The 26,605-nt window shown below is 37.7% G+C and overlaps 2 protein-coding genes across 8 annotated transcripts in view; one reads left to right on the plus strand and one right to left on the minus strand.

The window, feature by feature from the left end:
• The window catches only part of LOC143340819 (uncharacterized), a 39,749-nt gene extending 24,733 nt beyond the window's left edge, over nucleotides 1-15,016 (plus strand). The window contains exons 2-4 of the mRNA XM_076763152.1: nucleotides 4,060-4,310; nucleotides 12,124-12,374; nucleotides 13,942-15,016. Of these exons, the coding sequence (XP_076619267.1) occupies nucleotides 4,062-4,310; nucleotides 12,124-12,374; nucleotides 13,942-13,945 (504 nt within the window). The 5' untranslated portion in view covers nucleotides 4,060-4,061 and the 3' untranslated portion in view covers nucleotides 13,946-15,016. The remainder of the gene's footprint in view (nucleotides 1-4,059; nucleotides 4,311-12,123; nucleotides 12,375-13,941) is intronic.
• A 2,811-nt stretch (nucleotides 15,017-17,827) lies between these two features.
• The window catches only part of LOC143340790 (uncharacterized), a 509,578-nt gene continuing 500,800 nt past the window's right edge, over nucleotides 17,828-26,605 (minus strand). For 6 of the 7 annotated variants that reach the window (XM_076763086.1, XM_076763085.1, XM_076763087.1 and 3 more), the window contains 3 exons: nucleotides 24,464-24,732; nucleotides 22,190-22,407; nucleotides 17,828-20,386 (listed from right to left, as the gene is read on the minus strand). In XM_076763086.1, the coding sequence (XP_076619201.1) occupies nucleotides 20,111-20,386; nucleotides 22,190-22,407; nucleotides 24,464-24,732 (763 nt within the window). In that variant the 3' untranslated portion in view covers nucleotides 17,828-20,110. Of the gene's footprint in view, nucleotides 20,387-22,189; nucleotides 22,408-23,447; nucleotides 23,494-24,463; nucleotides 24,733-26,605 lie in introns of those variants that run through there. The other variant, XM_076763092.1, reaches the window with a different exon arrangement.

Genomic DNA, 26,605 nt, shown 5'->3' on the forward strand with positions numbered 1-26,605 from the left:
TCAGAATTTTTTCGTCGACACACACTAAAAGTGTCAAGGTTGCTTTTACAGCATTATTAACTATCTGGAAACTTTAAAATAGAAATTCACCAGCATCAATGATCACAACTACTTGATACGCGTTTTCTATTAGTATGTTTAAAGTTGTACCTATTGACAAATTAACACAAAATTAATATAAATTAGTTATATCGCGTATGTTCATTTGCAAGAACCGAATGACGTATATTTTTGTTCTTGTTTTGGCCATGGATAAAATATGTTTATTAGTTCTCACTTATAATGTATTCCACATTCGTTTAAAACTAATTGGTCTTAAATTGTCCAAACAAGAAAATCGAATAAATTTTAAAAACTCGTATCGACTTATTTGACTTTCATATTTTGACATTTACGAGCACTGTTTTAAACGAGTACAGACTGCGTTAATTTTATTACTGTAATACGAACGTTTGACAAATTGCGTCATATGAATATTTTCCTTGTTTACTTTTACACGATATAACATAGACAATTATGTAATATACCGAGAGCATTAGTCATTTGGTTTTTATATCGCACATAGGTAATGTGCCAGCATTTGTTAGTACAATATTTATAGCGAATTTACTTAATTTTATTTTTATTTCCATGAAATTATTTACTAAATTATTTACTACTGGCAATCTTAGAGAAAATTAACCTTTCTAAATTTCTTAGTAATGTGGGGTGCTTGATATCGAGTACGTAGCAATTGTATAAAATATATAATGATCGCATAATAATTAAAAAGTGATAAGTGACATCGAAGATTCCTGGTTTTCCTCGAACGATAACCTTCGGTGGAAAAAGTTGCAGAAGAAACACAGCGATGGATTGACATTACGTTTAGGTTGAAGGATGTCACTCCAAGTATAAAACAGTGTGAAAATGGGTCATTGATATTTCGATGCTACAGCGAATAATAAGCGTCCTCGTGGCGATTGTATGTAAGTGCGTGCACGGTTGGTTATTTTTTTCCTTGGAAACTATTATTTACACACCATCTAATTCCCGATACGCTTGCTGCGTCACTTTTGGTGGCACACAACGGTAAATTGCTTCGTTCGACTGACCCACTTCGAAAAATAAGTTCCCGTCCCTTTAACTTGTTAGGTATCGGCGCGTAAATAATTCCACTATCGTTCATATTCAACGAATTACATTTCGACTCCCGCGAGCATGAACACTAATGCAATTCCGCGGCTCCAAACTAGAAACGGACAAAATTTTATTCAAATAATAGATGACGAACAAAAACCCAGCACACTGATTTATATCGAAGCAAACTGTTGCACAGAATTTTAGTTGATCAAGCAATTTTAATTTTAATTCGTTCTACGTGAAATATAATTTCGTTTTATAATTTAACTTAGAATTTCTGTTTAATAGATAGGATATATACCGTTGCGTAATTTTATTACGTTATATCCCTTCGTTAATTTCAAAATCAAACGAAAATTTCGATTTTTCTCTCGCAAAGAAATATTCTTGAACTTTGAACTATTCACGAACTAAAGTGAATAAAGTAAAACTTTTGCCACGAAAAGCTACATTAAGGAACTTTATAGAAATAAAGTTAACTGACATTATGCTGGTGGGTTAAAAAAAGTGGAATTGGAGGTTCTACGGATGTCCCTAGGAAGTTACAAACCGGCTCGAAACACATATCGCACACTCTGCGTAATCCGAGGCGAAGTTTAACGTTTCTACTACAATACATGTCATCGCGTATCGCGCGAATCAATACCGTATAGCTGGAAATAATGTACGTGGCAATATCCTTATCGTGCTTATATATAGCTCTATTTTCTAAAACTGGCCAATTCCATAAATAGACGTCGCTCTCTGTACACGTACATCAACGTAATCGAGACACGAAAGTGGAATATTACCTAAAAATAGATTCTGCGTATGTCTGAGGTATTGCCATCGATACTATCAGAGTATACGTAGCTTGTTTATTTAGTGCCAATGTAATAGATTATTTCAGCGATTTCAACTTTAACTACATATTATTGCATTTATTTTTAATATATTCCGACGAAATATTATCTGTAATTTAATGGTTTTAAGGTAAATGGTCTTCTAAGAAGAAACAGGATTTCTGTGTCTGACATTAAGCAAAATATTCTATATTTACTTCAATTAATTTACATTTCAGTTATTTTTAATGAGTTTGATTCATCGAATATGGAATATTATTTTAAACTTTTTAAACAAGAAATAAGTTATATTTACTATACTATACGTATAATTATGAGAATTCAAGTGACCAATTGCATAATTATTTTCAATTAAAAATTAGCAATGGTAATATTTATTAAGAGGTATGCCAGACAATTGGAAGCTACTTGATTTAAATTTTGACGTAGTATCTATTTTTATAATCTCGTTTAAAATTTATAAGCCTTATCTAGACTTGTCTTCTCAACATCTCATCTTTGGAATAAATTTTGTCAGCTCCTAGCGAACCGATTTGTCACCCATATATAGATAACGTGAAAGGCAACGTGCTAAATGAGACAAGTGGTTTATTTAAAGTAATATAACAAAAATATATTGATGTATTCATTAAACTTCAATACCAAGAAATGTTTATTTATTCATATTCTCTATAGTAAAAATATTCTTTCGCTCCTTGCATTTTTTCTAAAAATCTGATTTACTTCGATATTTTCAATGGAAATACATTTTATTTTTTACTGTTTTCTTAGTAAAGCAGTTATGTATTGCTGGTTTCTATCGGGCTACATAGCTAATTATTTATTAATACCATGTTTCGATCGTAGATGTACAATGACCTCTTTAGACGTAATCAATCTTTAAAAACTATAAAGAAATAGTTACGCCAAGGCAGTAAACAGACTTCCGAATTCTTTATTCAGTCTTGTCACAGGGAAATCGAGTAAATTAAACTCAAAATTTAAATTCAATTCCAACGTTTCTATCAACTACTCTAAAAATAACAAAAAGAATACGTTAACATCGCCCAAAGTAGGTAGTTTAAATTTAAATGCATCTTCAATTTTTCATTTTATACATTCATGCCTTTTTTGTAGTGTATATACAGGGTGTTCGGTCACTCCTGGGAAAAATTTTAATGGGAGATTTTAGAGGCCAAAATAAGACGAAAATCAAGAATACCAATTTGTTGATGAAGGCTTTGTTAAACAGTTATTAACGTTTAAAGTTCCGACCGTACTGAATTTTTTTCTCGAAAATGCGCAAGATTTCGGGGGTATGTCTATTTACCAAAAATGATTGTAATTGACCCTCGCAACCAAAAATAATTTTTCCAGAACAATTTGAAATTTTTGAATTTAATTGTTAATTACTTTTTAACGAAGCCTCCATCAACAAATTGGTATTTTTGATTTTCGTCTTATTTTGGCCTCTAGAATCCTTTATTAAAATTTTGTATATATATTTCCACTTCCTTAGGTAGAAGATCGAATTTAAATTTCAAATTTAATTTCCTCGATTGCCCGCAACAAGATCAAATAAATATTCTGTTTACTTTTCGAACTCCAAGCATTTACACGATATTCAAATAAAATATCTCCTTTATTTTCTTCCTATATTTTATATACACCTTGCTGGACTAAGAAACACAATCTCGATGTTACGAACCCCAATCATATTTTTTTGCAGTATATATATATATTTTTTCACTTTGTTAAGCGGATGATTCGAACTCGATTCGAAGCGTACGATCGAATTTAAATTTCAAATTTAATTTCCCTGATTGCCCGCAACATGATCAAATAAATATTCTGTTTACTTTCGAACCCCAAACATTTACACGGAATTCAAATAAAATATCTCGCTTATTCTCCTCCCATATTTTATCCACACCTTGCCGGACCAGGAAACACACGGTCTTGACGTTACGAAACCAAATAAGGAAACATTAATTTCCCCGCAGAACTTGTCCTTCGGGTTTTATTATTTCCGAGAGAATTCGAAGGTATCCGTGGCCAAAGAACGACGACTGAGACCACGAGTTGTAAAATTGACAATCTCTGTTTGCGATTTCAGCAATGTCCTTGGAGGAGTCGAGGCGTTCGCAGCGTCCGTACAGGTACGGGATGGTTCTCCTTTGCGTTGGAGCTCTGATAAACTGGTTAGGCCTCGCCGAGAACTACGTCGAACCGGTACGATATGTCGGTGTTGCTTGCATAATCGCGGGGGCTCTTCTCATATGTGCCGCAATGTGCTGTTGGCTGCACGCACCGCCAAGTAGGGCAACCATGCACACACAACACACAAATCATCCGATCACAGCACAGGTAAGACTTCATTTTCTTAACCAGCGACAATGATAAACGTTTCGTCGAAACCATCAAGCACACCGGTGCGTCGGGATTAGTGTCACGATGCCATTGAAGAAAAATCTTGGTGCAAGTTTAATTCAATAAAAGAAAAGAACTCCTTACCACTGACCAGGCGGGAACATATGGATCAGGGTTGTCTAAATCTCTTCCCTTCCATTGTTACTAGAACGTCTAATCACATTTAACGTATTCTATATTCTTCATTATCGTTTACCTCTTCCCAAACGTCTGGCAATTTTTTAGACTTTGACGATGTTCTACTGGAATACATTTTCCTTGCGACCGAGCAGGCGGGAATATATGGAGCAGGGTTGTCTAAATATCTTCCGTTTGATTGTTATTAGAACGTCCAATACGCGAAATATTTATTTTCCCAAAAATATCTAACCACATTTAACGTATTATATATTCTTCGTTATTGTTTACCTCTTCCCAATCGTCTGGTAATTTTTTAAATCTCAATTTAAAGATTTGAGGATGTTTTACTGGAATACATTTTCAAGCTTGTTTGCCAGTTTCATATAGTTGTGGAAGAAAACGCGAAGTGTTTTAAGAAGAATGGAGCGGGTAGATGCTGGGGAACCATCCAAGCTAGAAAGAGGGTTAGATTGAGAAAAGAGGGTGTATAAGGAAATTCCAACCTTCGTATTACATATATTAAAAACATTACATAATTTCATGAGATATTTCACGAGGCATCATTGTTTTTATTAACGCTTGCACGACAGTCGTTCGTTCACTTTGTCTATTTTTTATAATTTTTCTGGTGTAAGATTATAATTCATCTTGTGTCGAATGAAACGAGTATTCGATATTATTGCAGGCTAAAAGTTTAATTACATAGAGGATGGGTCTAGGAAGACCCAGCGACTGATTTTCGCGGAAATATGTTAGCGATAGCCGTGCAAGTGTTAGTAAAGAAAACTGGTTTAGCATTTTGCAGGCAGTGATACGTAGAACATGGTTTAGTACATAAAACGAGCACCATTCTCATTGTTGATGAAATATATATTAGAGAAATAATTCTTTTCCTCAATTGTGTATTTTAAATACACTGTTTTCAATGAAAGCACGATTTGAAAACCGGTAAAGGGTAGTTTTGAGAATCGATTTCTCAAACTCTGTTAGAAAAAGGTTCACAACGAATTAATTTATTCTTGTAATAATTGTTAAATGCCAGGTTATAAAATAAAATACCTTAAGTGGTACAATTTTGCAATATTCGGTATTTACGTTTCGATATATTGTAATTATTTTTCAGGTATTTCCAGCGTATTCTACCATTATGCAAAACATTAATAGCGTACTCGAATTCCGAGTTTTAAATATTCTCATGAATTTTAATAGACTTAAATTATTCCATGGGCTATTACCGCGTCTATTTCTGTATTTGTCGATTGTTTCCCATTCCGTACAATGGTAAAGCAATTTGTTCGCATAGTTTCCCTCGAAACTCTATTGTAAGATTAACGAGCTCGTGATACGATATAATTATCGCGGTTTCCCTAATGGTTGCAAAAGCGATTCTACGATCGATACAATGTTCCACGTCGCTTCGTCGGAGTCCTTACTTTTTTTTCTCGATGTAATGAAGCGTACGTACGTCGCGGTTTAAGGGTTTCGAAACGCTGGTCTTGATCGAAGCCACCAAAGATTATAGCGTTTTTAGATCGATCCGGGTCAACCCCCTCTCATACGTCGCGAGGTACTAGTGTATACTATAGCGGTGTACAGCCTAGCCGTAATTATCGGTTGTTTATAAACGTGATACGGGATACGAATAATACAGTAGAACCGTCATTATTCGAACGTCTCTGTTACTTGAATGCTTTACTATAACGTGGCTTTGTAGAATATCTCTCCTTCTGTTGAAATACTTTTTTATAACTCGCTGACGTACAGTCGTGTCTATTCATTTAAAGTTCTCGATTATATATCTCTCGTCATTTTCAAATAAAAAATTCAAGAAACTATAATTTTTCGTGCAATAAAATTTGTGGTGTACTTCTCATTGCGACACTTGGAAAGGTAATTTCAACCCTTGTGTGTAGAATAATATTGATGCAGCTACGTCCATTCATTTACGTATTGTCAATTTTTAATTTCATGGTTTGAAGCCTCTTTATAAATTACTCTTGGCAGATATTAACTTTGAACTCCAATTAATTGTGTTCCCTAAAAAGAATTCACTAGTTTTTCAAAGCACCTGCTTATATGCTATTGTATTACATTTTTTGTGTTTATATTTCCTCAAAATTTAAATATGTTTTCCATGTCTAAGCCAACATTTTGAAATAAAGAATTAATTGTAAATGAATATTACAACTTTTGAATGAAGCTAGTTTAGATCTATGTTTATATTACACTTTCATCTCATTTTTGTTCATAAATACAATCATAGTTTTATCGCTTAACTTGGTGAAAAATTCTTTATTTAAATTTTCATTTCTCCAATTTTCTTCTGTATACATAGTTTAATATTCGAACGTTCTATTCTCGAAACACTTTACTATTAACAGATAAATCTAATTTTGATCGTCTCATCGTAGATCTAAAGCAGAAATAGAATTTGATAGTATCATAAAATCAGTAAGAATGTATGGTATTTGGAAAGCTGTGGTTAGTAAAATCAAAATCGTCTTCACGAAGAATTTTTTAAGTACTCATGCCATTGAAAAAATATATTTCCTTATATTAGTTTTCCATTTATGTTATTTTCGATGGTTGCTGAAAGATTATAATCGCTTTAATCAAACCAATTTAGTACAGAAACCGAGAATAGAGTAAAATAGTTAACTTTCATTTTTTTCTTTAAGTTTCTTGCAATCAACTTGTCATTTTATTAATAGGGTTAATGGAGTTTCTACTGTATGTACACATAATTTCCTTAGCATAAGATGATAGTTCAACGTTTTGTTTAATTAATCGATGACCCTCTTTGAGGGTATATATATATAGACAAAGACACAACATGAGTTCTTAAGTTTTCAATTTCGAAGTTAAGAAACAATTTGAAAATTATATTTTGAACTCATCAAACGATTCAGTTTTAAATTTCTTTTTTCGTGATTTCTAAAATCACGAATTTGGTGGTTTCAAAATACGATTGTCAGATTACTTCTAAATTTTGAAATTCTTATAACGAATAAATATGGTATTTTTTCTTCATCTTTCGATTTTATACTTTCACCTGAAGTTCCTTTCTATACTATCTTTGTGTAAAAATACTCGAAACGGTTTTCTTTCGTGAACAGTGCTTTGCTGTGCGTTGTTAATAATTTCTACAGCTACTGGTAGAACCATGAGCTCTTATGCTCGTAATCATGGGTTCGAATTCCATTAACCAGGATAACAATATTGTTTTCTTTTTTAGTTGGTCCGTTTTACGATTGCAATGGTATTGTATACCATAATCATTCTACACACATCACGGACACACAGACACTTTTTTTACCATTTACTTCTTCCGGGAAAACAACTTGGTTGACTTTGCAGTATACCAAGTTGGTGCAATTATAAATGAATCTCTTGGAGGAAGAAAAAAATGTATTTGTATTTAACGTCTCTCTAACGCACATATGTATATGTACGTAAATTATTTATCAAGAAGCAAAGTGCAATTAAAATATTTTAAACCTAAGCTCGAGAAAATACATATAATACTAATAAATAATTAGTCTATTAACCTAACCTCGAATAGAGATTAAGGTGACAGGAAATGTTACATTTCTCCAAATGTTGGCCATGACACAATATAATGCTACTTCTTGGGTACAGCGGAAACTCCATAGACCCACTTTTGTTAAATTATACAGTGAACAAAATTAGAACCCGCGACCTCGAACTCATCTGCTTCCGCTTCTACGATCTACTTCGACGAAAGAAAGTGACAAAATTTGATATTCATAGTATACAGTTATTCCTCCTCGTATTCATACACTATGATGGTGTTTGTTGGAAATAAACTTTTTCCATTTATTTTTACTAAATGTTTTTCAATGCACTGTGTTATTTCTATTTACTAAGTAGCTTTGCTTTCTATTTTAATATTAAGCAATGGTCAATTACAAAACCGACAGAGAAATATTATATAAAGAGTATATAATAATAACAATGTCAATAATACTCGGTTTTCCCAAGCGGTCACCCATCCTAGTACTGACCGCAGCCAACGTTGCTTAACTTCAGTAATCGGACACGGCCTTCGACAAGTTTTCTTTTTAATTTATTCAAATACGAACTCTTAAAAACTCGATTTACAAAACAATGGATTTATACCAGTTTCAAACACTCGATTCGTAAAAAACAACCCTTTCTTTCACTTATAGTGAATCGTTATAATGTACGAGTACGAGCAACTGTATCTCTAACATGTTCAGAACGTGTGATCAACTTCTCTTCGAAAGTTCCTTAAATCCAAAGACTGACAGTTCCAGTCCTTAACCAAGTATAGTTCTCAACGCCTTACCTTCGCGCGTAATTCACTCGCTAGCCTCTGGTATCGCGAACATTCGCGCGTGCCATGTGGTGTTTCGTAAATCCACGATTAATCGGCGTAAACTCGCGGCGGACGGATCCAACGATCGTCGGGATTTACGTTTCACGTGTGGCCCGAGGGGGAAATCATCGATCGTCTAAATCGTCGAACACGTGGCGCGTCGTTCCGTCGAAAGCAGAAGTTGCATCACGCAGATACGATCGTTGCATATTCTTTTACGCGAACGTCACGGAATTTCCAGCGGTCGATCGGATTCGCGACCGTCGTCCGTGGAAGATTTTTTTTGTCGCGAGTCGGTCATCTCGCCGCGATTCTATCGCGTCCCGCTTTCGTCGTTTCACCGCCATTCTGCGTACGTTTTCATTGTCCCCGTGGATCTTGATCGCGCGTTGTTCCCACGAAAAGACTCGTTCTCGACCCTTTTTTTCTCCCTCCCCCCTCTCTTGCAGAGTAGCGCGTAGGCGTAACGCGACTTAAAATAGCGGCCGTTTCTCTTTTCGTTGCGGGAGAGGAAACAATAGAAATGCATAGGTCTGTCTGCGGCTCGATGCATAAAAGAGGTCGGTGGTAGTTACAGCGATTAACTGCCATAAGGATATTCACCCGGAAGCTCGTATCTATATATATCGGCGACCATCCTTCGATGTACGCTACAGTTACAATTGATATGCGTGCAAGTGTGAGAAAACAGTTTACGACGCGACGTGCTAATGCCAATGGTTCTGTAGCGGTTTACCTTGATACAGCCGTATGCACGGTTTTTATTTAAAAATCTCTTGAGCAATTTGTGGCAACGAAAAAAATTAATTGCGTATCACGTAAGGCAGAGGTAAACAGATTGGCAACGTTTTAAACGACATGAATGCAGTAGGAAATTATGAACATACTCTTTCGGGTACTTTCTAGCTTCGAGTACAACGAATATCTTGGCAGTTACTGTGTTTTTTGACAATATAAATGAGATGACACGAGTTGGATTTTTTGAAAAGGAAAACTTAAGGCTCGTATATATTTCTTTGCTAAAATTGTAAATATAATTTACAGGAGGTCAACAACTGTCGTATGAATAATATTAGATACCGGTAATTGGCTATGCAGCCAAAGACTATTTTGAGATTATAGTAATAGAGTAATTGGCTTTACGTTCGTTGTTTCACGTATTGCTAGACTTTACTTCGACAAAATTATCTTACTTTTCTTTATTATTGGAAATGTTAGGAATTCTTTCAAGAGTCGCACTTTTCTTTTCTTGCGTTGTAATTCTTCTGGTTATTGAATCATCGTGTTATAACGGTTCAAATTAATCCTGATCCTGAGAACATAGCGTGAAACTAACAATGTATATACGCGTTTGTATCTATTATAATTATGGCATCAGTGCAGAACCGTAAACAGTTAGTAACAGAAGCAACATTTGCATTTTGTACTGCACATTACTTTTTCTTATATCCTTTTACTTTATATAATTTCCTGTACCTTTTGTTCTGGCTCTATTTTGAGTTACTATTAACTCAGTGATCTTATATTCTTATATAATTGTATATTAAAATACCCCGTCGAGGAAGTATGGTTCTGATAATTTTACCAAACGTTTGCAAATACGAATGAAAATACAAGGAAGTTGTTTTTCAAACTTCGAACATATTATTAACGAAGATCATACTTGTCAGATAACAAAAAGTGTAAGAAACGTTTGGAAATTTATTTATTTTTTAACATATTCTGTAGGAATTATTTGTAATAAATTCCTCGTAGATGAGAATCGAGGTACGAATCAATAGCTTGAAGGCTTATTTAAAACAACAACGTTTATTAAATGACAAAAACAACTTAAATCTAACTCACGGTAATTCTCACGACACACAACTCACAAAACCCCACAAATACCCACGAAAACTCTCTCTCAACTCGCTAAACTCGTTCTCGACTCACTAAAGGAGTCTAACTCTTTTCTGAAGTTTATTGTAGCTATAAAATCTCTGGAAAAGTATGAAGTTTAAAGTTCATTCGTCACCAGATTTATGAAGAAAAGAATTCCGAGTTGTCTTTATATTTCTGTTCTTTTTGAGTTTTTTATTCTTCTTTGAACTCTTTACGTTTATAACGCTATAGTCTATTCCTACAACCCGACGAATAACCTCGAAAACCGCCTTTCCAGAGATTGTATGACTGAAGAGGGCACCAGGAAGAGAGTCGAAACGTTGTTAAACAAATAAACGGATTTCCAAACATTTTCTACAGTTGCCCTCGTTTGTTCTTATAAAGGACCATACGGAAATAGAATGATTCTACTTTTCCCAGAAACAAAATAAGATAAACGTGGGTCCGAAAACCCTTGCTTTACGAGCCACGAACGCTTAAACCAATCTTAAAACCAATCCATCAAGTTTGATCAATAATCATGGTAATAATACTGGTGATAAAAATGTTGCATAAAACGAAAACAAATTCACAAAGAAGTCGCTGTCTTTTGTGGTCAAATATTTCACGAACTTAGTGGTTGAATCACACGAAAATTACTTCCTCGTTTATTTATTTATCTTCACTGGTGATTGAATTATAGCCTAGTTATTAGAATTACTCTGCATACGTTCCGTTATTCACTGAATCGTGCTTACATTGAATCAGTATTACGATAATACATCGAACACGTGAAATCCTGGCCTAGGAACGAAACCAACGAGAAGCAAAACAGTAGCTGAGCGCGTCGCGGATGAAAACGTTCGATTTCGGTGCGGATAACAGACGTTGGGCTTTAGTCATTCACCTGGAGATTCAGCCCGAAACCGATTATGCAATTTTCCCCGAAGCTACTTCTAGTCTCGCATAACCGTGGCTATTTTCATCCTCCGTGTCCCGTACGTCACTTTGCGCCCTTTCGCGGCTTAGATACGACCAGTTATAAACTTCGCAAAGAGTGTCGAGGCGGGTTGCATATATATCTACCAGCTATAGGTAGATATCTATAGACGACCCGCGATATATATAGATGAGTACCATTTCGGGGTTAATATCCTTACGGTCGGGCATAATGCCGTCATAAAGTCGCGTAATAAAAGTCTACTCGCCTTTGAAGGGACGTTTCTTTCTTTTTCGGGGACGGGATGAGAGAAGCTTCGATTCCGCGTAGCTCGAATATGGAAATTTCACGCGACTCGTTTCCGTCGATCGTTGCTTTCGTTCGAACCGGATTGCGTAGGAGTCGCGGAAAGTTCACGACGATACACGGTACCCCGAGGGTGACTCACACGGTAACTTTCTTGATCGCAGATAGACGATCCGATCCATGTGATCTCCATCGAGGAACCATCTAGTGGATCTAGACAGAAGCCGCCTGACTACGAGGCTGTAACGGACGCGCCACCTAGTTACGACGATGCCATCAAACTGAATCCTAGTCACCTGATTAGGCTGAGCAACAGCAGCGCGTTGTCGCTACCAACTGTGCACAACATGGTCCCCAGAACCGTGGAAATTGTTTCTAGGGACCCGACGCCGTCGCCACCGCCACCGTACGCGAGGTAAAATTCATTTCCAATCGAGCGTATTCCACGTTCAATGAAATTTTTTTACTCGTCTACACGATGAATGAACGATTCCCGTTTAAGTAACGAGGACGGTGTGGGATTCGTGGTGTTTGTTTGTAAATCATTCGTGAGAAACGTTTGACCCGAAGAGACGTGAAAGCAGAGACGCGCGAAACGGGGTCGCGCGATTCCGTGCACGTAGGTGGAACTGTGACGTGGATTTCTGTGTCATGACGTCACTTAACGTGCTATGAAACAGGGTGACGTCATGCCATAGCACGGATACGGCACCCAATCGCTTATGGAGCCATTTTTATCCATCCGGAAATAGACGTCGTGTGTTCTTTTTTTCTTGAAACCGATACTACTTCCAGGAAAGCATAATCGACTGTATCATTGGATCTGTTAGAAAGCTCGACATTTATTTCTGTATGGCTCTGGGGGGGGGGGGGGGAGGGGGGGAAAGATTACTGTAATTCTAAAAATACGTCAGAATGTACTGGAAGCGTTTAACATACTCAATTATTGGGCAATCCAGAATATTAGATAGGGTAGTCCTGAAATAAAATATTACAAAATTTAACATTTCTTAAATTTAATATTTCTCTAATTTTCTTGAAAACTGTATAATTTTTCTAAGACTCACAAAGTATTATAGAACGTTCCAAAATATGTGAATTTGTAATACCAATAAAAATCTTATTGATATCAATAAAAATCACTTACCATTTTGTAGTTCGAGGTTTCCTTATCGAGATACGAGCAGTTCAAGTTTAGATCTCCCACTTTCGAGGCGCGCTATTTAAATTTCGCGACAGTAGGTAGAATCGACAATTATGCAACAGAACCGTATCACATTAACAATTTGTCCAAACTATTCGATAGCTGGATTTTGTATATTTACGTATCAAAGAAATTTAGTCTAAACGATATTTATTTCACTGAGTTTTTGGCTATAAAGCGCCATATTTTTATCAATTTAGTTTACTTGGAAGCAACAAATCGCAAGAGACATTTAGGATTTCGACGCAATTAAGTAACTCGAAAAACAGATCAGCGACACGAGGCAGATGGTCTCGATCGTTTTCGTGCAAAATTTATGACGGGATCGGGGTCATAAATGTATACATTGAGTTACTGAATAAATCGAACAAACTGTTATCGTGACGAGTTTTATTATACATTTGATTCTACGAGGACGAAAAAATATATCCGTACCATATGCGTTCTGTACAAATATTACAATATTGATATAAAGTTTAGTAACATTCAAAGTTAGCGTGGAGAAGATTAGTAGAACTAATGATAAGTCTTCTAAATTCAAACTGTTAAAACACTGAAAAGGAATATGCAGAATATTATAAATAACTTGAACGTCTCGTATTATATAGATTCATTTTGACAAGACTGAAACACAAAGAATTTAATTTTTTGTCTATGAATCTCGAAATTTATTATCTCTTAGAGGGGTTGCTTGTAAAAGGTTTCGAATTTACCAAACTAACTTTCCTATTATTTTCAATCCAGCATATTAATGAATGAAAAATTTTTTAAATTTCAGGTGAGATCTTCGGCATCAATAATCACGATCGCAACGAAAGATGTTTGCGGTGTGCTGGGGGTCCAGCGTTTTGCTACATAACATAGTGCCACGCAAGTATAACCGCGTGATGAGAGTGCGAGGACTCCGTCTTTCGTTTTCAACGGGACTCAGCAATGGCGTATGACGCGAGCGCACTCGAAGAAAGATCGCGACGAACGTTCCGTCGTCGTATCTCTGGACCTCGACTATGTAGACTAAACTGTTTGTGTTCAAAGAATTAAACGAGTGGTCATCCAGACAGGACACTTATTTTGTCACCGAATATATTATACGAACAACACACGAAGAAAGGTAGAATCGATGGTAGAGGATACAAAATGTTAGTCGTTCTATTCAGCAGTGGATTCGTCTAAGAAGCAGACAACGAACGATCGAGCTTTGCGGGGAACGAAGAGGACGAAAGTCGACGAGGTACGTTGTGCCTTTCGTGGAGAGCGCCTAAACGCGTGTACGAGATACACGCGGCTGGGAGAAAAGGTCACGAAACCGTCGAAACTTTGGGTGGACTTGACGCAAAACCGGCGTGGGGTTACGAGCACGGTTATCGATTTCGTCTGGCTAATTTGGAACGAGTTTAAAATAGCGAACACGAGTTATCGATAAAGAGACAAGCGACACGTGACGTTCCAAGTCTATTCGTACGATATGTACACGCGCGCGATGCTTGAACGCGTCTCGTACGATCTTCGGAAGAAGAATGTTAGCGAAGAACTCAAGGATCTTGTAAAAAATGCAAAACGGATGAGAAATAGGCGTCCTAATGTTCGGAACCGTACACGCGTTCCGAGTTTCGTCGCTTAGACAATCGTGCGGCTTAATAGAGAAACCATTTTTTGCTTGCCATATGATTTCCATGATTGTCATTTTACACGTATACGTTACGCATGCGAAAGTCATTCGCACGTCCATTTTATTGTGATATATATAACGATGATGCTGGGTATTATGATACGTCACTTGTCGAACGCGACGTTGCTTTGTAAAACAAGACTCTTTTTTTATAATGGAAATAGAAATATAATGATAGACAACTTTTAAATCAATACTCATTTTCTTGTCCCACTTCCATGCGCGAGAGTCGATGCATGCGAGATGTTGTTTCCTCGAAACTTGAAACCTTTGTATCCTGCGTAATACAAACCAATCAGTAGGCGATATTTGATTTCAGTGCCTTATTTTTGACGATTCAACTTTGAAATACGAATTTCGATTGCAAATTTACATTGGGGCAAATCTTATCGCGTAATAAGGCTTAGTACGTAGCAGGTGCTAAGAAATACGAAATATTACATGGATTTAATTGTAAAAAAATTGTAAAAGGATCATAGAGACGTTAAGAAAAGTGTTAAAAATCAGGTGGAAATAACTTTAAATTAGAGTAACAATTGCAAAACGAATTACGCGCTTTTGGGGTTTCATTGTAAACACGTTTCGTATGTATCAGCTCAGAACTTTCAGAGAAGTTCTATTAATTAAACTAAATATTCGATGACGTTTTATTCTACTTTTCAAAACTTATAGAAAGGAAGAAAATTTATAACGAAATAATACGTACATATGTGCGAGATTCGATGGAACGATGTCCGAGTCGACATCTCTCTGCACGCGGGTGGATGATGGTTTCGGAGTCAGGGCCGTGGACCACTGGCGTATGAGGAGGAAAAATGAGGTACAAAAGTATTGGACCGATATCACTAGCGGAATAGAAATCACAGTTTATTTCGAGTGATCCGGTCAGCGGCGATACGACAACTGAGCTCAGTATCGAAGCGTTTCGGCTCGGTTCGATTCGAAACCGGGAGCAAAAAATTTGTCGCACGGTAAACACCGGTAACCATCGAGACGGCAGTTTACTGGTCTAATCGTCTCGCGCGTCGCGTCCGTTATTGTCTTAATAACGGCGAATCCGAAACAACATATGTGATACGTTGTATCTGCTGATCTTTGAGGGTTAGTAGATGTCTGCAAAAGAAAACGCTATGCGAAAATTTTGTACAACTTCAATTTACAAAGATTTTGTTCTATTAGATATCCCATTCGACACATTATAAAATAGAACAGTGATTCTGAGTCCCAAATGTGTTTTTATATAAAAAATGAAGCGAAGACTACCATTAAAATAATATTTTAATATTTTTTAAATATTCTTGAACCCTTTTGTATTCATATCATATATTTATTCATCGTATTCTAAATTTTATATTGTGTTAATATTTAAAAACGTTATTCCGAGAAAGGGATCTTTGAACTTTACCATACTGCCAAGGGTGTCTGTGGAGAAAAAATAATTAATGGAGAGGGAAGATCTTCTGCGCTTGCCCGGAACAGAGGAGCAAGGTTAGGATCCACGACTGGCACGCGTCGCCATCTTGCCAACCCGGTTTTACATTTAAAATAATCGACAATCGCTAAAGTTTTTCATTATACCTGGCCTTTGGTGACACTATTTAAAAAATGTACAACTGTGGACGAAGGAATCTTATATACTGAGAAAAATTTTAATGGGAGGTTCTAGAGGCCAAAATAAGACGAAAATCAAGGATACTAATTTGTTGATTAAGGCTTCGTTAAGAAGTTATAGAAACATTTTCAGCAACACAGTATATTTTCGGTAAAGAATTTTTTTCTCGAAACTACGTAGGATTTCAGGGCTATGTGTATTCACCAAAAATGATTGCAATGGACCCTCACAACCGAAAATAATTTTTCCAGAACGATTTGAAATTTTTTTTTTCGCCAAAAAATTTAAGCACCTACCCACTGTCGATTTTTCTTAAAAATTCGTTTTTCATTTTTAGTAATTTTGTTTGACGTTGTACAGAAAAGTTGTTTAATACTTTTTTGTAGGTATCTATGAGCTCTACTTCCTCCCAAAATTTCAATGAAATATATTCACTATCGTAAGAGTTATGGTCGTTTGAAAATTGGACCACTTTTATGGGGTTTTCGCATTTTACAGGGTTAAGGATCAACTTTTCCAATATTTTTAGAATTTCTACATATTCCCCACCAAAATACGCGTAGTTTGCTTTTTTAAACATTAAAATCGTCCAATCCGTTCAGAAGTTATGGTATTTTAAAGATATGTATGAAATTTCAGTGAAACATATCAATGGTATGGTCAGACATTATATTTTCGGTTAAGAATTTTTTTCTCGAAAATGCGTAGGATTTCGGGGGTATGGCTATTGACCAAAAATAATTATAATCGACCTCTGCAACTAAAAATAATTTTTTCAGAACGATTTGAAAACATTTTGTTTCGCCGATATATTTAGGCATCTACCGGAATTTTTTTCTCGAAAGTGAGTAGGATTTTGGGGATATATCTATCGACCAAAAATGGTTGTAATTGACTCTCGCAACCGAAAATAATTTTTCCGTGAATGATTTGTAATTTTTGAAATTAATTTTTTAATAACTTTTTAACGAAGTCTCAATCAACAAATTGATATTCTTGATTTTCGTCTTATTTTGGCCTCTAGAATCTCCCATTAAAATTTTTCCCAGGGTTGGCCGAACACCCCGCATATGGGTGACAATTAGGTTTCATTATGGAAACAAAACAATTAGTTCTCAAGTTAAAATGTTAAAGGAAATAAATTTTATGTGATTATGAAAGTACGTACTAAGACAAATTTTAAGTTCTATAGTGTACAATTGTCTAGGATCAAAGTTTTGGTCTCCTAACAAAATGCTTTTTAACGGTTTTGGTCTGGCAGTCAACATGTCAAAGAAAATCTATCATGTCAGCGTCACGGTGAATTTTGCAAAATTTGCGGTTTGTTTCCGTGACAACTACTTCCGTGCACGCATCGATCAATGAAAGAGTTCAGGCTTCGTCGATAAATACCCTTTATTCAATCGGAGTAACATTTATACTTACTTAAAGCATGTCATTGAACTTATACGTTCGTACAACTTTATCAACGGCAACAATAATAATCGCAATAATGACGAGAACGTAACGACAATAGTGGTAATAATGGCAATAATAGGAATAATATCATCCAGAATGGTAACCTCGAGAGGATCGGAAACGACCGTTTACCGTGAGCACGTTCCTCACCGTTTCCGTTCGCCGCCAGTGTCGATTTATGTTGAGCAAAAGAACAGATCTAATCACAGTGACAATGGCAATTATAATCGTAATGATAATGACAATGACAAGAATAATGATAACGTCGAGATTAATCGTAATCGCCGGCCGACTATCGCTATACTTTAATTTATTATTACCCTCACTACACGGTGTTTGGTTAAAGTATATCCCTCGTTTTTTTTTTTTTTTTTTGCGGTACCTTTCGTCGCGTCTGCTCTCGTACAGACAAATAATTGATTCTCCCGTACCTCTCGCGTGTTCTCTTTCTCTCTCTCTCTCTCGCTCTCTCGTTTATATACACCTTCGCGTCTCTACTAACAGCGACGAAATTCGTTCAGTCTGCAAAATAATAAGCACTGCTAGCCGATATCTCTGCCCCGTTGAATCGTCTCGCAGTCCTATCGTTGCTCGTGCAAGAAATTACTACCGATTATCGTTTTCAATTTCTCTTCTCATTTCTTTTTTCTTTTTCTTTTTTTTTTGTTTCGTATACTTGTCGATACCAGAAACGAACCGAACGCGCTCGTGTTCGCCGATACAAACCTGTCCCCGTCCGACGCGTCCGCCATTTGTTCGAGCGTCAAAGAGGCAGAGGATACACGTGTCTAAGACAGTCGCTTTGCAACGCGTTAAATGTATTTACACTGAGTCCCTCGCGTATCTTACAATTCATTATAAAGACGGAAACTTATTCGTGTACGGGGATTCCTAAATGCGACAACGAAAAAACCAATAACAACTTCGCGCGGATGCAGCCGTTGCGCGCGTTTTATCACCCGCTGCGTTCAATGATAAATTTCTCCCAGAACGGAAATACGAACAGAACCTATTGCACACACGAACGAGTATATCCTTCGTCCTTGATTAATTAACTCGCGACGAGAACGATCGCGTCCTCGCGTTTCGTGCGACATCGATAAATACACCGTGTTCCACGATTCGACATGTATATCCCAAAAAGTCGTAACGTCGCGCGAACGATCCCGACCGCGTCTCGCAAAATACACGGAGACGTCGACGAGCACCCTCGTCGATCGTTCGCGCGACATTCGTGTCTCTCTTGCGATTATGTACAACCCCCTATGGACAAATGTGTTGCACCGTTCGTAGTTCTCGTTGATAATATAAATGCGTCGGTATACTCGTCGCTATATTCCTATATCAGACAGTAATAAGAGTTAGTGGTAGCAATAATAATGAGTTGGATTAATCCTAGAAACGATCTCGGTGGTTGTAACAGTGACAATAGTAGTAATAATAGTATCTAGCGGTAATGATTACGCAATAGTAATTCATAATTAAGTAGCCGTCGGTTCAGCAGAAGCAGCGTATTCAGCGGTTCCCTCGTCTCCATTAAATTTAAACGTTGATTGCTTAACGGGTAGTAACAGTTATACACTGGTAAGAGCGATACGTTTTTTTTTTTTCCGATATACATCTAAGCTGGATCATCCGATTATCGCCTGGCCATTCCGTTTTTACACGCCTCGTTAGTGAGATTGATCGCGTTTACGTACCTCCAATAATATAAATGCTTTCTCCTCCTATTTACACGATGACTGCGCGGTCTTCGCTACCGGGCCTTAATACTTACGTGGTACAAGTTCATTATGTACAAAAAAAGATATCGCTATGAGCAACGTCAGTCCGCGAGATCGCCCCTAATGCTTTTGTGGGGCATGCTTTTTAGATACCGTTGTAACATTTACTAACAGTCTATACAGTCGACGACGTTCATCGGTGGCTGAAAGCACCATCGTCGGCCTGGCACGCAACCAGATCACCCGATAATTTGTAAAAACATTGTCTTTGGTACGTCCTTTGGGTCTCTTCCTACGATTAAAAAGTTCCCCCTCCAACATTTAACGACGCACGATTCCCGTTCGTTTTTTCGACGCACAATGTGTCCAATTGCAACCACGCGAACCGTGTTTATTATTTTCTTTAACGTTCACAACGCCTTGGTCACTGCGTTAAACGTGTCCGTGTCGCGTTGTAATCGATCATCGAGCTTTAAGGATGGTCTCAGATGGGTGTCGGTAGGACCGTGAAGTCCTGAAGCGCGGTCTTTACCGTCTCGTATATCGGCCTGTTGGCCTCGTCCGTGCAGTAGCCATCGGCGGTGCACAAGGTCTGTAGCTTCGTTAGGTAACTGTCGAAGTTTTCGTGGCCCATTTTCTCCTGCGGTCCGCCCGGGGCGTTCGGTATTCGTACGTGCTCCAGCAACGTTATCATGTTATCGCGCAGCGACTGGTAGTACTCGGTCAGGTTGTTGTTCCGCTGGGCGATCGTCGTTGTTTCCTGTGGCAAAGGGAACCCTTTTATTATAAATACACTTTAGAGTTTTAACAAAATAGGGGCTAAACGATCACTTTTACCAATAGTTGGTAAGAAGAATTCTACGTTAACTGCAAGCGTTGATCGTTTAGGGGTAGGGGTCCACCACGAAGCTAGTGAAACTTCTCTTTCGTTTGTTAATTTTTGTTCAGATACTAGAATATATCTAATTTTCTTGCAATTTTATTTTAAACTTAGTAATATGCAAACTTACTATTGATGATAGTGATACAGTCAATTGAATGGAAAAGTGGAATTTTAATATTATCATAAGCCCCCAAAATGTTTCTCCCTCGTATATAAATGCAATTTTTCTTATTGATCCTTTAGGGGTACGGATCCACCACAAAGCTAGTGAAACTTCTCTTTTGTTTGTTAATTTTTCTGTCGATTATTCAGATACTAGTATCTAATTTTCTTGCAATCTCATTTTAAACTTAATAATATGCAAACCTACTACTAATAATAGTGATTTTGATTCAACTGAATGAAAAAGTGAAATTTTAGAATTATCATAGGCCCCCAAAATGTTTCTCCACCGTACAAAAATGTGTACATAAATGCAATTTTTCTTCGTTTAATATTTATTATATTTTAAATATATTTTCTTGTTTGAATGTCTGAATTCTAGGATAATCTTGTTGAAATGAATTTTTATTCCAATAAATTTTAATCGAAGATGAATCATGAGAATATCATCCAGCTTATTTTTTGTCTTAGCAAGATTATTCGAATAAAATTTTATTCCAATGAATCATTATCAGGCATAACAATTTATTCGAATAACACTCAACTCGACTTGAGACTTTTAGGAATTGGCAAGTTTCATTTGACAGTCTTAACTTAGATTCAGTAAGTTTCCATGTTACTAACATCCAGTAACAACAACATTCTATATTAACTACAGGTTCTGGGATTTGATGGTGACGGTTCACGTTGATCTGGACTGAGATTTTCAGACATTAGCGTATCAGCACTTCTGATACTACCAAGATACGAAAATCACATGTTTAAAATGATATTGGTTGATTTATGTCTGACAGTCCGAGCCCAAATGTGATCGTTATTGTTACCAACAAATAGTAAGATCAACATTCTACGTTTAATATTAACTACAGGATTTGGGATTTAATGATTAAAGATTACATTAATCTTGGCTGAGACTTTCAGACACTGAAATTTAACTGTACGTTCTGATATTAACTAGATTAAGCATTTAAAATAACACAGTCAGTATATGTCCGACAGTCTCAGCCCAAATTTGGTAAAATTGTGATTATTACCAACAACTAGTAGCAACGGCACTCCACATTAACTACAGGTATTGAGATTTGCTGATAACAGTCCACGTTAATCTGGGCTGAAACTATCAGAAATACAAAACTCAACCACCGTAACTTCTAACATCGATAAAATTAAACATTTAAAATGACACGGTTAGCTTACATCCAACAATTTCAGCCTAAATTTGGAAAAATTCCACGTTACTGTTACCAACAACTAATAGGAATGGCACTCCACATTAACTACAGGTTTCAGGGTTTTGTGATTCCAGCTGATCCGGGCTCAAACTTTCAGAGTTAATACTTAATCGAATCTCTCGATAGTGTAAAAATGAAACATTTAACGCGATATCGCCGGCGTAGCTCTGACAAATCTCAGCCCAAATTCGACCAAGCTCTACGTTATTAATAATCGGGAATTTCCAGGCCTCCTCTATCTTCGTACGGTAATAATCGATTACCGACCGAGTAACCGTCTACTGACCTTTTCACCTTGCTTCAACTGATTCTCCATGGCGGTGATATCGGAGCGCAAGCGCAGCACCTGCGATTCGACCCGAGCGTTCTCTCTCTGGAGTTCCGTAATCTCGGCCTCCAGTGTGTAGAGATCCTCGCCCTGACCAGTGGCGGTACCGCTACCACTCGTGTTACCCTGAACCGTACCCACCGCACCCCCGTGAGCCGGACCACTGGTGTCCACTCCTGAATATACGACATACAGGGTCTACTTTAAACAGCCTGTTCGTCCTCTGTCGGGTACATAATATTTCTCGATTTCTGACAGCCTCCTCGCGCGAACGCCTGCCCTCGAAACATCGTTACGACCGCGTTCGATAGATGGATCGGTAAACGTTCCACGAAACAGCAATTATCGAGGGCGCAAGCGTGCACGCGGGAAACTGCCAGAAAGCCAAGAATGTCCTCAACCCAATCACGAACCGCAGCTCGTTAAGAGCCCCGTCCACTCGTACGGAAGCGACTCGATGTTACAGAGAGTAATGTACTAATACGTTTTCTTAACAGGTGTGCGGGATTCATATATATAAATATATACAATAAAATGTGAGAATGTGGCGAGCATGTAAGTAGCGCCAGGAATGGTTTCAGCGATTTGGGTCGGCCCGGTAATGAGAATCGTTCATCGAATATGAAACGGATCGTTATTAACGTTAATTAACGCGACGCGAGTCGCTTTGGCCGGGCAACGGAAACTGTCCCAAGTCGCTGCGTTAGGATTTTGTCTGAAATGCGGGATCGGTTACGGTTTCTTCTGCGAGTGGTTCGTGCTGAAGTGATGGACAAGTTATTCTAGCCGTAGGCGTAATGACAAGACTGGTTACATTCGGCGGCACGAGTGACTTCGCTAGCTCATCGACAGACGCACGAACCTGACAGGAGTGCCGCAGGAACAAAATGATTCGGGAACAATGTCAGTTAAGGGTGTTTAAGGTAGCGTGAGGTGCCATCATACCAGATAGAAGAAAAAAATGGGAGACACCGAGTGCTGGCCTTTACATTTCTCTTTGCTTTTTTTTTTTTTTTTTCTTATTCGATAGACATTGTCCTCGCGTGCCGAGTATATCGTGAAACGTATCGTTTCGAGCTGTCGCCGGGCATAGAAGCTCCCCGATGCTGCCAACACTCGGTCGTCATCTCGTAAAAGTAAAATTACTGGTGTGTGGATTTTGTATGTAACACCGAAAACACATAGAAAACAAATTGCGAGTACGTCAGTCCCTTACCTTCAAAAGTAAATGTTCTCCTCAAAGCTCAATGACAGGAAAGGAGCTGATCGTGATCCCAGAATAAATCAGAATATATTATTTTTCATTATTATGACATACGGTTGCTTTTCTTTCTTTGTTTTGGCTTTACATTTCGTTTCTTGCACATAATAATTGTGGGAGCAGGATTATCGCGGGGGCCAGATTCGTTATCGGAAGGGGGAATGTGGGAGGGGCGGGGTAAAAAAAATGTGACACAGTTGGAAGTCGAGGGTTTCCAGAGTTCAGGTGTTTCTCATTCCCGTTGCTGGTTCAAAAGAACGCTTCGCGTGTCTCAGTGCTATTTTAAGCGAAGCGACCTCGAAAACACCTGGATAGCAATGTTTCACAGAAAAAGGGGGAACGAGAATTGAAACGTAACACTCAAGTAAATACGACAAATGAAATAACTGAATATATATACGGGCAGAGAGATGTGGGAGAGGAAGAAGGACGAGGTTACTCTTGTTGGTATGACAGCACATCATTGCGTGAAGAGTAGAGTATGGCATAGCACGGGATCAAGTACAAGGTTATATATGCACAAGTTTTACAAATAAAGGTTCAATAATTTTGTCACGGTTTTTGCGTCGACTCGTCCAACTTGCGTTTCACGCGATTCAGATAGCTCGTAGATCTCGATTATTCCTCGTCGTTTCGATAAATATTCAAGCCGTTATCAAGAGAGAATTCGCCTGGACGAGTACGACATGGAAGCATAGAAAAAGAATAAAAGGCAAACTTAGATGATCATGCCTACTCTAGAACTTCTCTTCTACCTCATTTCGGTAGGCAATCACATGTCGCAACATCAGGTCCGTAGCCCAGCGTGAATGGAGTCTCCAATTTGCATGGACATTGAATTTTACGGTTTCGATTTCATCGACTCGCCTCACGCAGAGCCGGCCCGCAGTTTTTCTCTTATTCTTCGATTAACAGTGGTGGGTATCGATAATCGAGGACATCAATGACATCAGAGGCAGCTTGATCCTCACCGGCGATTCCTTTGCTGTACATGCTAGACATGTCCTCGAACTTGGGCTTCTTCACCGCGTGCCCGGCTATGGGGCAACCGGATAGGGACCTGTGAGTCGAGAAAGAGCCGTTTATGTGGCCGATTCCGTCGCAGCCTGGCGTAGGACAATTGACACCCTCGAACTTCATCGCCGTCGCCGCCGCCACCGCTGCTTTGTGCTGCTCCACCGTACCACCCGACTCCAGTACACGCATTTTGTTCCTGTTGGCAATGGGGCAGCCAGATGCGCTGCAACAAAAGTCACCAACGTTGAAGTTATATCATTTCATCGGCCCCGATGACGAATATTTCAACCTTTCTAGCCGCAATGTTAAGTCTAAGGATCGCGAGGCCTGCCTAGTTTGGAGATTTAAAAAGAAATTATTTGTTACGTATTTAAATTAATTTTCAGTTAAATAAACAATTTGTAATCCATTTATATCGCACATTAGTTGTATAATCGATAGGAATTGTTGAAACATCTTTGGGTATGTAGTGTCAATGTAGATGTGAAAATAAACATAGAAGACAGCATAAATTATAGTAGGTGGTATCGTCAACGGATAGGGGATGAAATGCCCTTTAAAATGAGCGTTTGTGAGAGTCGATAGCTTTATTAGTTCCGGAGATATAGCGATTTTAATTTCGCGTCGATCGGATGGCTAGTTTCGGAGATAGGGTTTGTTTAAGTTTTGTTGTGCGCTCGCGAGTTCATTGATAACGCGCGCGCGACAATAGTAAACAGTGCGTAGTAAATTCTTGGAAATACTACGCCCGAAACTAGGTTACGAGAGTCACGTCTCACGTGCGACAAGGAGGTACGACGCGACGCGTCAGACGGAGACAGAGATAGTCAAATTAAGAAAAATACTCTTTTACATAACTTGCGATATCTCGAAAACGGAAAGTCGGATCGACAAAAACCAAAAACCATTTCAAAGAGGAAGCTTTGCCGCCGCTAACAATGGCTTAATAGTAGAGAAAATGCTAATAATTTCGAAACTGCACGTAATTAAAGTTTTACTATTTTTAGTGCGCGTTAATAGGCTTTTCTAAGGCGGAGAGCGGAATTTAAAAAATTACCTTTTACATAAATTACGATATCTCGAAAACGGAAAGTCGGATCGACAAAAACCAAAAGCCATTTTAAAGGGGAGGCCTTGCCGCTTCTAACAATGCCTTAATCATTAATAAAACACTAGTAGTTTCGAAACTGCAAGCGTTTAAAGTTTTAGTATTTTTAATGCGCGTTAATAGCCTTTTCTAAGGCGGAGAGCGGAATTTTAAAAATTACCTTTTACATAAATTACGATATCTCGAAAACGGAAAGTCGGATCGACAAAAACCAAAAGCCATTTTAAAGGGGAGGCCTTGGAGCTTCTAACAATGCCTTAATAATTAATAAAATACTAGTAGTTTCGAAACTGCACGCGTTTAAAGTTTTAATATTTTTAATACGCGTTGTTCTTCATTCTTCAGCTATTCACTTCCTCTTTAGCTATTGCATACATAAACCATAGTCGGCGTTAACTTATTTGGTAGTTCAACATTGTTTTCTCGATTGCAAGTGACGTTAAAAACTGTTTTCTACCATACAGCATAATTGCAAGGCTCGTTCGAAGCTGTATGAATGTACCCTCGCAATGTAACTTCCATTTGTTCTTTTATTGCCAATCAAATCTATTCACTTTGTCATTCGCTTCTTACAGATGTCTATATCTGTTAGATTTAAAGTAAATAATAAAGTGAAGTATACGACAAAATTGCAATGTTAGCCCTAAATGGCCTTGAGAAGTCAATGCACATCGACTATAGTTGATGCTGCGTTATATATGTACGCTATGTACAGTCGTAATAATAGATGCAGAGAGGGTTAAAGCAGCATAAGGAAATTTACTATTAAACAGCATTAGTTTACAGCAACTACGAATAACGGGTCAAGGTTGAAATCGGAGTCCAGTTATGTAATTAATAGATTACTGCTATTCTTGTAACTTCCAAGTTCATGGGAGGATGTAAACTACAACGAGTCTTGAATAGGATCTATTTTTCAGGAATAACTATAACTGTTCGAGGCTTCTGCGTTTAAATCGTGTTATTTTAAAAGAATATTCGTGTCATC

This window comes from Colletes latitarsis, chromosome 4 (genome assembly GCF_051014445.1).
Source record: "Colletes latitarsis isolate SP2378_abdomen chromosome 4, iyColLati1, whole genome shotgun sequence".
NCBI lineage: Eukaryota > Metazoa > Arthropoda > Insecta > Hymenoptera > Colletidae > Colletes > Colletes latitarsis.